The sequence below is a fragment of the Cupressus sempervirens genome, chromosome 2, assembly GCF_028749045.1.
Source record: "Cupressus sempervirens isolate cs-2001-9-10 chromosome 2, ASM2874904v1, whole genome shotgun sequence".
NCBI classification, from domain to species: Eukaryota; Viridiplantae; Streptophyta; class Pinopsida; order Cupressales; family Cupressaceae; genus Cupressus; species Cupressus sempervirens.
This window is the reverse complement of record NC_143119.1, coordinates 376199278-376214854: the sequence shown is the minus strand read 5'-3', so window position 1 is coordinate 376214854 and position 15577 is coordinate 376199278. Positions and strand designations below refer to the sequence as shown.

The window sequence follows — 15577 nt, the reverse complement described above, 5'->3', positions numbered from 1 at the left end:
GAGAATTTTATTTTCAACATTCTCAGCATTATTACAATTCTTTTGTAAATATCAATTGTATATTCGAAATGAATAATCAATGACATTTATTATTCTTTTGGCTCATAATGAACATGATTTTAACATGCATGAACTAAACTAAGATGTAAAAAATGTTTATGAATTTGTATGAAACCTTTGAAATCAGAACTAAATTTCAGCATGTGTAAAAATTTAGTAACAAAGCCTACCCAATCATCCTATTGACAATCCAGCTTAGGCTCAAACAACTCTGTACCCAATGCAAATCCTGAACATGTAAGTCAAATACCAACCTATAAATACTCATCATAGTATAAACTCTATCATCAGTATGATCATCTTCATTGACATCCTCATGCTCTTGTGATGACTCATCCTCAATCTCGTTAGTATAAACCCACATACCACGATTCATTGCTCCCTTCAGCCTCAACGCGCAAGTATGACCTTTAGAGAAAGGCCCCTTGCACCAAAAGCAAAGCTAACACCTCCTCAAATCCTCTCTTGAAGTGACATCAAATCTCCCCACTGACTTGCCCTTGTCCTCAATAACTGGTGGGGACTCCTCATCATCAGGCAGAAGAGCAGAAGATTTCGAAGCAACCTTGCTTCGAGAAGAAGACTCCCTCCTAGTCTCGCGCCTTCCTCATCACTACCTAGAGACAAGATGGGTCCAATGAATTCACCCATCCATAGAGTGGCTCAGTCAATCCCTCCATAAATAACATCACTCGTCTGCACTCTGAAATATCATAAACCATGACTGAAAGCCTTTGGAACTCACTGATATAACTCTCCAATCCACTAGACTACTTCAGCTGAGCCAACTCACAAAAGTACAACTTTGGATCCTTCCTACCAAATCTCTTGATCAAGCAATCCACGAACTCTTGATAGGAAGTCAAATGATCATGTTGCAAAGAAACTAGCCCATGGTACCACCAATCATGGGCAGCTCCATCCAGATGCAACACTCCAAATCTAATAGCGTCCACCTCTGACATAGGACGCAAAGCCAAATAAGTGTTGAGCTTATGAATCCAAGCTTGAGCTATAACTTTCCCAGCACCATCAAAGTGCTCCAACGTCATCTTACTGGCAACTTGCTATAACTCAATCTGTCGAGGTCGTTGTATCTCAAGTGCCGACCTCACTCTAGAATGCTCCCGTTCCTAAGTCAGGAACCTATCAAAATTCAAATGATCTTTAACAACCTGTGGTAAAGCATCCCACTCCGTAAAGTGTGCCAGCACATCATCAGCAAAAGGAGTGGCCTCAGACTCAATACTGACCACATCCACCTCAGGTCTCAAAAATGCGGGCCTTTGCAGCCTATCATGAGTGCCCGTATGTATGTCAGCTCTGTCAGCTAATCCACCACGATCCTCAACTCAAACCCTATCTGAATCTTTGTACCTAACACCATCTCGGGTTCTATCCTCGACTCAAGATCTATAAGAACCAATTGAAGCATCTCGAGCTCTCTCCCTACTCCGTCCTCGAGGAAGTGCTATCTGTTGCAAAGTATTAGACAAATGTTGCAATACATCTGTTATCTGTTGTTGCCCAGCTGCAATATTCCTAAATGCCTGCAGAGCATCTCTATCAACCTTAGCATCTGTGGGTCGTAGTCCAATGCTACTAGAACCAACCAAACCAAACTGAATCTCAGGCTCCCCTTCTCTAGGAGGAGAATTATGTCCTCTTCGGGTATAGTGCATACCCGGTACAAATCTCTTCTTGTCAACCATGATAGAAAATAATGGATCACAGACTGATCACTAACATCTGATTTGGAGCCCAGTTCCTGCAGGCTGGCAAGAAACCGCTCTAATACCACTGTAAAAACCCTTTGTTTACTTCTGCAAATCTTGGTCAGCCAATGAACAAGTTTCTCTATTTTTTCAAGATATATCCATTTAAAAAAAAAAAATTCCATAACATATGCAAAATGCAAGGAAAACATTATGACCAAAAAACAACTCCAAAATTACTTTGAATTTATTGGAAAGTAAAAACAAGTTTTGAACAATCTTATTATCCAGATTTCCAATGCTTTTATTAAGGAAACCTGATTGTTGTATGTAATCGCAGGTGCCACCAGTTTGAAGGGAACGTTCAGAATATATCAATTGCGACTCCAACATACAGCGGCTTCCACCTCTTTCCCAAGCTCCAAATGTTCAAAGCCAAACAGCCAATTTTGACTCCAATTAATACTGGCAGGCTGAATGATTGACGTCTGATGTCAATCTTATTTCACAGGCTGTTCACGTTGATTGCAGGGTGTGGATGAAGTACCTTGCTAGTTAATTCTCCTTATAGCGATAGCTATCTCCAACTCCAACACCAAAATTGTGGGCTCTATGCTTAGGGCTGATTGCAGCTCCTCAAGATTGTCTTCTCCACCTCTAAACTCCACGCACAAGCTCTAGTAATTAAACACCCAAGTCTGCAATTCTCAGGCATCCCTCAAAGCCCCGATTTGCTGACAAAAATGAAGATCAAGGGCCCACTTGAATGCAATACACATCCCAAGATAAATAACGCAAGTCCAGTATGATCAACGCAAGCCTTATAAATGCCCTCACAGCCAAATAGTAATCAGAATTACTCAAGAAACAAATCGCAGGTCCAATCAATTATACAGCCCCACCTCCAAATGTAGATTTGATGGATTTCCTTTAACAATTGGCACCTGAAAATTTATATCGCTGACCTCCAGATATTTAATTGACAGAAAGCAATGCACAAATTGTGATCTCAAAGCAATTTGCAGGGTAGCATTAGATTCACAATAATTCTCTGCACAAATTCCTTCAACTTCTTTCAGTGATAATAAACAATCTCTTAGACACAGTTGACACAGCAGGAGAAAGGCAAATTGTTTACTTCAGCACAATTTACAGAATGAATTCACAAGAATTCTCAGAATGTCAAACCCTCAGCCAGAGGCTTAATAAGAAAATAATACAATATTTAGGATTATTCTTCTTAGCCACAGGAATACAATAGGAGAATGTTAGCCAATTGTATACTTCAGCACAATTGCCAAGAACTTCTCAGACAAGACCCTTATACTTCAACAAGGGCTCACAAGTCAAAAATCAGGGAAGAGCCACAAAGGCACAAAAAACAAATATATATTGAAGCGTGCCTTTTCCCAATGCAATGAGCTCTCATTTATAAGCTTCCGTTGGCCAAAGTTTCATAAATAACTCCCCCAAGAAATTGTGGAAGTTTCCCAAAAGAACTCAACAGTAGAAACTTTCCAACACGCTTTTTAGAAATATTTCTTAATGTCATTATTATAATAATATAAACATTATTATAATAATGCAACTCAACGATTAATAAATAAATAAGAGCTCATGCAATTATTACTTTATTAATTGCAAGTGAGGACCAACTACTTAAGCCACCCATTGCACTGCCAAAAAACGAGGACATTACACATTCTTGTGTTGAGAGATTCTATAAATATCCACCTAAACATAACATCATGATATATATCATGTTGAGTGATTCCATGATAAATCATGAGTTCTCATACATTTATCTACATAGATAAAGAGGGTGTTAATTTCTCTAGTTTTCTGTTGTAGATAAATCGAACTCTATGAAAGGCTGATAAGCCAATTTAACATTTGAATTGTGCCATTACTTACATAGACAATTAATAGATACTATTATTGTTCTAATTTATATCTTTTCTCTCAAATTAAATTTGGCATGCTTATCATTCTCGTAATCGCAGGAAATACATATCTCTAACTAATGAATTAGTTAGGCAATGGTTCAACTGAAAGGTTGCCACCAGTTCAACCAAGGAGTCGCGCCCTCTCGGCCCTTGATCGATATATATAATGTGTATGATCTCATTGCAAGAAGATAATATACGAAGACTATTAAAATCAATTCCTAATCCGATCGTGGTTGAAGTCACAGTTTGCAATGCCCCTCCAACTATACTCAGTAAGTGCTATGCTGGTAAGTTATCAAATATTGTAAATATTTTAACTATAAAGTAAATATTTTTACATATTAATCTATTGGATATACATTCTTATACTTATAATACTAATAAAGAGATAAATTATAAAATAAATAAATAATTATCATTTTTATATTAAATGGATCAAATAATAACTTGAAGTTTAATGATTATTAAGGTTTGAATAGTAGAGACTAAAAAGAAATCAATGTTAAAGATCTAAGTAAATAAATAAATAATAAATAAACTAGATTAACTAATAAAATTAATTTTAATAATTGTATGGTTAGTTTACTTGTTCATTTTTTTTTGGGGGTAGTTTTCCGGCATAGAGTAGATTTTTAGCAGTTACTTCTATTGTTTCCCGTACCCAATTCTTGAGATTTATGGTGTCTTATTGTAGATTTGTTAATATAAGTTAAAGAATGTTAAAATGGAGACACATTGACAATCACGGCATTGTATTTAGTTTTAACTGTCTACAGAGCTTATTGGTTTATATTCAAACTGACAGAATATTGGCTCATAGTATCCAAAAACTAAACAAAATGTAGTAACTACATGTTTGAGTCAGTTAAAAGACCCCAGAGCCGACAGGAGAGGGGGGGCATTTTTGCCTATGCTCAAAACTAAAGCAGTATTTGGAAATGTAAGAAGACCTCCACTATATTTCAATTTGACAATTGTGAAATCCCCTGCTGTATCCATATGCACAGGAATTTCAGCATACAAAAAACATGAAATCAAGGAGAACACTTCCAACAACTGGCAGTTATTTGACTGGCTGAACACCAAACAGAAGTGCCAGGTTTTGCTCTTTGTGGACACACTTCTTGAATGGAATCAGGTTTTTTTATCAAACTGTTCTCACTATGATCTAATCTTGAAGTCTGTTTAGTTCTAATTGTTTTAGGTTGATTACCCTCATTACAAGATGCATTTCCCTAAGTCACATTCAAATTGCTACCTACATAATTCTCCATCACAGCCTTACCATGTGCCAATAGAATTATGGGCTGCCTTACAGTGGGGAGATTTCAACGTAGCTAAGGTCCACCTGATTTTGGCAAATAAATTTGAACTTCCCATTTGTTAATTTAGTGATTTGATTATCCAATAAGTTGTTTTCTCATATATAGTTTAAGTGAGAAGTGGATCGAATTTCACGTGCTGTAGAACATGCTTGTACTGCATTTTTATGTGTGATCCTAGAATGCACCTTATTTGGTCACCAAGTTCATCACATTTCCATTGCAGTTATGGTTTGCCTTACTGTGATGGAAGAGATTTGAACCTGCTTATTGCTAAAAATTGTGTATAAAGTCCAATGTTGTTTGGAGTTAGGAATTAAAGATTCATAGAGAAGGTTGAATTGGTCGGAGGACAAGAGAGGGATTTTTCCAAAGTGAGGGTGAATTGAAAGGCAGTTTCATTGTTTGGTTACAGTGATAAAGGAGGCTGCCATAGGAAACACAATCCCGACGAGGGGAGTGTATCTTACAAATGAACCGTTGGATGTTTCCCATTTTTGGATATGATGTTCAAAAGCAAGTTGGCCAGGATCTCACCGGAGGAATCAACAAAATATTATCTAGTTAAAAAGTTAAGCTCAACTGTGTATCAGTCTATATGAAAACTAGTGAGTGTGAATGTATGGAAAAGAGTCAACTAGGCATAGTAATACCCTTAGACAGTGAATGGAATCAGAGATGTGAAATGGAGCATATATTGGGTTGCTGGTGAGAAGAGTAAATGCTTCTTTCCTAGGAAGTGATGGAGTGGGTTTTAGAGAACTCAGAGGACGTCTACATCAATTTTAGTGGATCTATTTCTTCAGCTCTTCTAATACCACTTAGTTTGTCTTGACTACATCAAGCTTGCATGTGGAAAACGATTGTAAGTTGACTGCTCCACATTCAGCATGTTGAAAATACTTAGCGAAAAAAGAGGAATTGAAAGTAGACAGACTGCAAAAACAAAATAAAAATTGTATAACCAACCATTTCAAAATGAGATTTAACTATAAATCTATATGCCTTCATTTACAAATTCAAATTGCATTTTCATCACCAACGACTGCGGTTGCACTTAGTTTCGGAGATGGGTTGATTTTGTTTCTTGTGTAAATGCTAAGGATCTCAAGAGGGGATTCGATGGCAGAATTCAACCCACACTCCAATAATTCTTTTCACAGATCTCAGCCAAATGCACATTTTAGAAAGTTGAAGAATGATGGTAAGGGCATATTCATCATTGATCAGACTACAATTCATAACTCCCCTCTCAATTCTGCATGTGTCACGACATCGTCGGTTGCATCATCAGTTAATATATTGCCTTAAATGGATCCAATAGATTATTCGGGGCACATCACCTTACCTTGGCTCGGTCAGATCTCTCCCTGTCACTCGCTGTGATAGTTTCTGTTGTCTTCGCACAGTCTTAGGCACCACTTTTGGTTATCATACCCTAATTGGCGCCTCTTCCAATTATATACATACATATATTATGTATTTAGAGGTTAATTAAATTTGATTCCTTGACCAACTCGCAGCCTGTCCCATCGTGCATTAGGATTCCATTTCAAGGTATTCAGAGATTCAAATTATTTCTTAAAACCTAAAACTTGTTATTTGATAGTCTAGATAAAGTAGGTACTATTACCTTGGAGGTGAGAATGAATAAAAATAAAAATAGAAAGGAATTGAGTATTGATTTATTACACTAGTTATGAAATATGCTTAAGATAATGGGCTATTAATAGTCTTTGCAATTAAGAGTGATTATAGAATCGGATGGCTATTTAAGGTTACTATTACTCTTTAATTAAATAATAATTAGAATTTCATTACTTATTTAGTAAAACTATTGAGCCCTTAGTATTAGATTGATAAGAAATGTTAAGGATTAAGAATAAATAAAAAAAGTAATGTATTTCTTTAATCATAGATTTGAAGATTGTTAACATGTTGATATACAAATAGCAACTGTATGGTTGATATAATATATTTATTTCATGATAGATTTGAAGATTTGAATTGTCAATCGTTGAAATATACCACCAACAATCGAGTATTTTAAGTTGGTTAAATGGGCCCTTTCTTGTACTTTCAAAGAGTTACAAAGGATTTAGCATGAAACTTACTTTTCTCTTTTAAACATTTTATTTGAAGTTACGTAGGGATGTCAATCCACTTAAATCTAAAAATAAATGTTATGCTTAAGATCATCTTATTGTGAGATTAGAATTTAGTGGTAAAATTCTTCCTTAATATTACTACTGTTGTTGTTAGCCACCTTACTTTAGAAAATAGTATGATAATAGAAATTAATGATATGTAAACATATATAAATTTATATGTAACACCCATTTTATTTATGTTCAATAATATAAAAATAATTATAATCTCTTTAATAAATAAACTTGATCAATATAATCTATATTATCTTAATTACCTTTCGATATAGGATTCTTAATTTGTTAACTGGGTATCATATTTTTTGAGATATGTTTTCAATGATATTTCATTAAATCATTTTCTATCGATAAATGTGTATAACCTTGCATTTCAATTAAACCTTATCCTTACTTTAGCGAAGTCGAAATTGAGGCATTATAGTTAGTTTTATCATTAGGTGTTTTCATGGCTAAGTAATTTGAGCGAAGACCTAATTGTCACTATGGGTGGTATCCTTTCTCAGTAGATGCTTAATTGATATCTTCCTTGGGACATTGTTATATTATGTTTTAACCGCGACTCCATCTTTATTTAACCAAGTGGTAACCAAGTGGGAGGTGGCAAGTGATGAAGCTCTATAGGGATTCTACCCTAAAAAGGGTTGTGTACCTTCTTATGAAACCTTTTAAGACAAACAAAAATGATAAATGAATATTTTGTAAAACCAATTGTTATCGTATATGATATAATAAATAATAATAAGTCGAACTACGAAGTCTTTGAGAGTGAACATAGGCAAGGCCATCAATGATCAACCCCCAAGGCTTAGGTTCAGTCCCTAGGGTTTGTCTCAAGTTTTAAAACAATTATTCCAACTTTTAATTAATGTTTTACATAGCTAAGATATTAGTAAAGTATTTATTTATGATCATGTACCTAATGTGTTACACCTAGTTGGTTAGAGTGTGTACTTACAAGAGTTCAACATGGTGGTCATTATGAATTAGTGATTGGCGATATTCAAGTATGTAACAAATGTCATTTTAGTTGAGCATTCCAAGTAGTATAATCTCTTAGCCTTATCAAGTAGTATAATATAAGTCAAATGTGATTATAACAATACATTATTTATTTTAGATGGTACAATGAATATGATCTAACCTAGTAGTATAAATAGTGTAGTTTAAAGTAACCATGTCTTGGGAATCTTTGAAAAAGTTAGATGGATTAAATTAATATTATTTAATGTTTAATCATGTGGTGATAAAGTTATCATTTACCTTGCTTCCGCATTCACGTTGTATTAAGTATTCTAATGTTTTAACAAAAAAATTGAATCAACTTTATGTCTAGCCATTTTACTTTCTCAGGGGTTTCCGGTCGGGGCGTTACACAGTTTATATCACAAAGGATAAACCTTGACATCGTGGCACATATTATATCACAGAGTATATATTGTGATCACAATTCATATAATATATATCACACAAGATGTATTGAGATTGCAGCCTACATATATAACTGTAGAAGATATACACATACAGATCATAGCATATATTGAGAAATATATATATACATATATATCAGATTATTATTCTACAGTAATTTGATTTTTTTATTAAAGGAAGATAATTATATGACAACGTCATAGCTGTGTTAAATTAGTGTGAATCATTTTTATCTAACTTATCATTAATCTGATATTTAAAATTTACAACATTAACTACAAGAGGATAACAAAAAACCTAAGTTGCCGATACAAGTACAGGCACGGATATGGATATGTGGGTACGGTACGTGGGTACAGCAATTTTTTGGGAAGTGGGTTTGGGTACGTCTGGATACGTCTGTACAAATAACATATAAAAATCATAAATATATATATATGCATTTGTACAACTTGAAGAGTAGAAACAAAACTAAAAGCATATAAAAATCATAAATATATATTATATATCTGTGCATGTATACAGGCTTACAGCTTGAAAAGTAGAAACAAAACTGCCATAAATATTGCAGTAGCCCATTTATAATGATTTCCTATAAGTCTAGTTTCATATCAATTTGTCAATTGATATGTCAAAAATTGAATGTTATGATAGATATATCATATATGATTATATCCATATTGAATTCATTGTGCATTGGTTAAACAGTAAACTATCAAAATATTACAATTAGACTGATTAGTAATCAGCATCATATGGGTCATCAAGAAAATCAAGATCAATGGAACCACATGCAGCCCCAATTTCACTTCCACAGCTAGAAGCACGTTGGCTATTTGCCTCCACGGAGGGTAAAGATGGTGAGTTAACTGAAAAATCCAAATCTGTTCTCTTAGGATCTACATCCCACAACATTGTGCCCCCTTCCTTGTACTGACTTTTTTTATAAGTACGAAAGCGCAAGTTGGAATGCACATAAACCAATTCTTCTGCCTTACTTGCTGCCAATCGATTGCGTTTCACTGAGTGAATGAAGGAGTATGTACTCCAATTTCTCTCAGCTGAAGAAGAACTAGCAACCTATTGAAAATTTGTCACAATGTTAGAGAGTTGCAACTATAAAAATAACTTTATTTCTGACATTAACAAACTAACAGTGTTAGAGAGTTGGAACAAAAATTAAGAAACATGCCTGTGATAGAAGTTTGATTGCAAGAGTTTGAAGGTGTGATGATGTATGGCCATTAAGGTACCACCAAGCATGAGCATCCTTCATGTACTTGTCACGGATAGCAGCAACACTTTGATTGCTAGAGGATACAAAATCAACAAACTCAGTTGTAACTAAATCCTCCATTGCATGATCACAAAAGAGTTTACTGAATGCTGTCCTACATCCATCACTTACTTCTCCATCTCTGTATGGTGGTACCCTTGTTGGTTGAGAAAGAATTTCATCACTATAAAATTTTGGAGTCAATGCAAATGCAAGAAGATGTAATGGGGTGGTCATTTTGTTCCACCGTTCAACACAAATTGACTTAACTTCTTTTAAGAAAGTTTCTTCAAGATCTTTCTCTTTTTATTGATGACGTCTCTCATTAACTCAATCATTGAATCAATGCCATCATATACCATTCCCAAACATGGGTGATCCATGTCAGCAAAACGGATCATGCTCACGATGGGCTCGGTGAAACTAAGAAGATATTCCACTCTTTCCCACCATGTTTCTTCTAGGATCATTTTCTTTACATTTGTTGCCCTTTCTGTATTGGATTGCCTCCACTGAATCCAACCTTAACCAATAACCATGCCAACAAGTGCCTCTCACACCAACACAAGTCGCCTCAAGACAATTGTGTTTGATGCAAATCGAGTCTTAGCGACCTATTCAAGAATTAAAAATCAAAATTAAATTATGAAGAAATCATTATCAAACTTAAAAAGTAAATTCATATTAGCAGTGAAATATAGAATTGAAAATTTGAAGTGTTTCAATTACCTTCAGCAATTCCAACTCTGAAAATGATCTAAAAATGGCTTGTGACATGTTATGGTTTGTGATGAACATCTAAATCTCTTCAGCCTCAACATAGATTTGTTTGATCCAATCTATTTTCCTACCCAACTTTTGTAGCATTAGGTTGAGAGAGTGGACAGCACAAGGTGTCCAATAGATGTGATCAAAACGTCTCTCAATCAACAAATCTGCAGCTCGACAATTCTTTGCATTGTCCATAATAACTTGGACAACATTTTCAGGACCCACATCTTGGATGCATTTTATAAGGATATCAGCAATAAATTGTGCATCCTTCACCTGTCCCTCACAATCCACAGCCTTTAGAAACATTGCCCCTTTGGAGCACACTGCAATCACATTTATCAATGGCCAATTTTTGGTATCCTTCCACCCATCAAAAATAATTGACACACATGTTTGTTTCCATGAATTTCTAATGGGAGCCAATGCATTGTTTATGTTTTTGACCTCACTTGCTAGTAAGGTGGTGCGTACCTTCTCATAACCTGGTCCTATCCACCCTTGCATAGCGTCATTTGCTTTTCTCAACATATCCTGCCAATATGGTGAGCGTACAACCTTGAATGCCAAACCGTTTGCATAGATACATCTTCCAACAACTTCATGTGCAATCTCCCTAGCATCATTTTGGAATGCTCTCTCCAATGGCCCCTTACTTCTCTTCTCAGTAACAGGTTCTTCTTCAATTCTGCCCAAGAACGGGTGGTTCTCTACTATGATATCAGGAAAGTCACTATCAGATGGAGAAGGTGGGGGCCTTGAACTACTTCCTTTTCGTTTCAACAAAGGATGGTTTGTGGCACGTCTGCCTCTTGCATCTGCTTCCTCTTGCTCTTGAATGAATCCTGCTATATGTTGAGGTGGCAATCCTTTTGCATCCGATCCTTCGCATGCTTTGATACCCATTTGGGGAATGGCACATAAATGGGCTTTCACACGGCTATAGGAGCTAGTTTTCTCCACATGGCATAAATTGCATTCCCAAAAAAATGTTCCACCTCCTTTTACTTGGCTTTTCATCGTGACATATTTCCATAATGGTGAATTGGGATCGGTCTTGAATTTAGGTCGAGCAATAGAAGAGCTGACATTGTCCTGTCTACAAGAGCCAACAAGTTAAAAATAAAAAATGTTATTAAATAATTAAATAATAGTAAATACAATATTAAATGTAAAAATAAACAAATTCAATTTCTATTTGAACATTAAAAAACAAAATAATAAATATATATTAAAATTATAACAAATATTTATAATTACAATTTATAACAAATATTATAATTTATTATATAAATATTAAATTAATAAACAATAAAATTAAAAATACATTATTAACATTTATTATTTAATACTCTAGACATTATATAATATAATATTTATTCAATATTTAAATATTGCCTAACATTAAAAAATTACAATTTAAAATTTAAATATTATATGATATATACAATTTAAAAAAAAACTTGAAAAACCTTTTATATTATTGAAGTTATAATTTATAAACTATATAGTATTTAAAAGTTTATAACTTCAAATAAATTTTTAAAAAATTAAAATAAACATAAACATATGAAAAAACTCAATAATATATTAATATTATAAACTTACAATATGAATAAACTATACATAAAACTTTGTTTAAAAGTTTGTAACTTTAAATAAATTTAAAAAAATTAAAATAAACATTCACGAATTTACCTTAAGCTTAAGCTGAACGTAGACTCTCGCTCCGTCGTCCTTGTTGCAAGTCTTCGTCATCATCCAGTTGCAAGTCTCCAGTTGCCGTCAATTTCCTGTTGCTGTCGATTTCCAGTTGCTGTCAATTTCGAGCGCGGCGGATGTTTTTTCTACAAAGTGCAAACTTTTGTTTCATTCTGTGCAGCGGATGTTTGTTCCGTTCACTTTAGGGTTTTTACCCTAGTAAAAACGCATTAAAGACAAACAAAAATCAAATGCCGACCCTAAATATCTTAGTCAAACTGCCACGTTACCATTCAAATCGCCACGTCATCCAAAAAAAATCGGATTCATTGCAAATAAGTATAAATCGAACCCTGTTCGATTCCACGAGGTATTTTGGACGTATCTGATTTCGATATGTACCATACCCATATGTGAAGGCAAAAGGGGAAGTACCGGTAACATAGTAAAAAACCTATAATAATGTTAGAGCAATAAAAAGTTCAAAGAAAGGAGGAGAAAACATGGCATACAAAATTAATTTCAAGCATGTTTCCCAAAGCACATAGAACTTCTTTCATAGATAAGATAAGATAAGATAAATTTATTAATGTCCAACAGGAGACCAACAAGGATCTAAGGGACTAAAAGTTTACAAACAATGGAAACCACTCACAACAGAGACACCAAACGGTGCCCATGAAAGAACAAAGCAACAAAGCAACAAAGAAACAAAGGAAAGATGCCCAGGAAAAGGACTAGGGGTCCTTCCTTCGCTGGAAGAAGGCCATCACCGAAGGATAAGGAACAGGGCGACCAAGGGTCCCGAAACGTCTCTCAGAACTGTCGGATGAGGAGTGCCACTGTCTGGTGAATCTAGAACAGGGTCTCACTGATCTGATGTGGCTGGGAGGAGTGCAGAACAGCCGCTTCATATAGAATTTTCAATTTAAGGCCATTTTATTTTATAAAAAAAAGTTCGATAGTTTTCCACTCTTCCAAAAGTGACTTTTTAATATTTATGCATGTAAACGTAAAAAATGCAAAAACATGGTGCCACTTTCTAAACCATAGATTATGCCCTGGAGTCTAGATTACTACATCTATTTGTGCATTGTTCACCCCAAACAAAAATTGCAATCATGATCTTTGTGATTTGCAATCCTATGAGCATGATGAATTGTTATTAGAAATTTGGAAATACCTTTGAAAGCATATCCAGATATTTGATAGGTTTTATGTTTCTACTGCTATCTTTGCCTGGCTTGACAGTCTGGACATGGTGAAGTAGTTGCACTTAAATTCATCTAGAAGTGATACACCCAGATTTCAACTATTTTAAAGCACAATAATTTGCTTGAGTTTTTAAATTGACTATCCACAGGGCCAAAAATTAATTGCTAGGCACTTTTGAAATCCTTTGTGCTAGGCAATTTCCTTATTGAGTCCCTACATGCAATTTTTATCTAGATGATTGCCGTGAGAATATGGAACACAAATGAGTGTACTAGTAGCATTAATGATATTAGGAAATCCACAAGCACAAACCCATTTTTTCTCACCATACTATAATATCCAGAAGTTTCTTATATATTTGTCATTATATTTTTTCTTTCAAATAATTATTGACAGTGATACGACATAGAAAATGAAAAGTCAAAGTCACATTGCCCATGGAAAAGCAATTTCTTCAACTAAACTAACTTCTAAGAAAGTAAAAAAGTTGAATGCCACAATCAGATTCAGTTATGAATTCCAGACTTTGTTGAGCTTGAAGATTCAGTTGCAATGAATACAAGCTAGTATAAAAGATAGGAATGGTGATATACTGTCTAAATTGAAATTTCATAGAGTAAAATATTTCTGAGTTTTACTGATTGAAAATTTACTTAACAGCATCACTACATGTTAAGCATGTAAGCACAATTTACCTGATTTCCTCGCTGGTAAAGACTTCGAAGGCTCTCCAGGTGATTGTAATCATAAACAACCTGACCTCCTGAGTCATCATCATCTGAAAGCAGCAACAATATTAAAAAATTAAATCTACATGCTCTGAGAGTAGAAAAGGGAATACCAATTGATCTTAAATCAAAAAAGTTGATGTATGCCAAAGATTCAAATTTATAAAAAAACAGTTTCTTGATAGACAACAATTTTTGTCCACCTATGGAAAAGGTCAAGAAATACTTAAGCATTCTATTAAAGTCCATAAAAACATATTATAAATGATATGGAGAGTTGCATAAGCCATCTCTTCAAAAGTCTAGGCTCCATGACAAATGAAGCCAAATATTAACTTATAAATGACATGGAGAGTTGCGTAAGCCATCTCTTCAAAAGTCTACGTTCCAAGACAAATGAAGCCAAAATATAAACTTAGAAATAGACGAAATCTTATGCTAGCACCTAGGAGAAACAGAAGTCTTCTTATGGTCCATTTGTTATCATCAGTGTTCTTTTGCCTTGAATTTGATCATCAAGGTTGCCTAAATAAGATATTTAGATTTTAGATTTTAGATTTTATCATTTTAACAATATTTCCCAGAATGGGATTCAATATTTGTTGTAAATTAGTTATTTGTTACAAGTCACATTAGTCATCCATGTGATCAATTTCTTTGAAGGATACCTATTCAGTGATCTCCACTGTGTTCACTGCTAATCATTATACAAACACAGCACTTATCCATGGGGCAGCAACTGAAAACATATTTCACATTCAATCCTATGTTGAAACTAGAGCCCAGAAATCCATGAAAATAACCAGAGATAAGAAAGAGACAAAAATTGAAATAGAGAACACCAAAAATATCCTGAGAAAACCCTTCGAAAGTGAAGGGAAAAACCCAGCCACACAACACAAAAATATCTTTATTGATAATGAAATGTTCAAGTGTACAATGCTTATCACATGATGCGAATATATAACAATAGAAAAGACTCTTCATATTCTAACCGAAGATCTCGAGTTTCTCATAACTCCTATAATTAAATATGACTCTTTGAATATTCATGCCTCAATGCATGAGAATGACACATGTCATTTACATTTATAATATTACAAATTAAATTTTAAGTGTCCTTTTCAGCTGAAGATGACAATAACGGTAATAATGTTCATATTTCTAGAGATAGAGATCTCTATCACAGCTACCATCTTCAACACTCCCTCTTAGCCAGAGAGATTTTTAGCTGAACAATCAAA

The 15577-nt window shown here is 34.4% G+C and overlaps 1 protein-coding gene across 9 annotated transcripts in view; it reads right to left on the bottom strand.

Annotated features, from left to right (window-relative positions):
* The window catches only part of LOC149572710 (kinetochore protein), a 220877-nt gene that overhangs the window by 193513 nt on the left and 11787 nt on the right, over window positions 1-15577 (bottom strand). For all 9 annotated transcript variants that reach the window (XM_089813792.1, XM_089813791.1, XM_089813789.1 and 6 more), the window contains exon 3: window positions 14301-14383. In XM_089813792.1, coding sequence (XP_089669918.1) covers window positions 14301-14383 — 83 coding nt within the window. The remainder of the gene's footprint in view (window positions 1-14300; window positions 14384-15577) is intronic.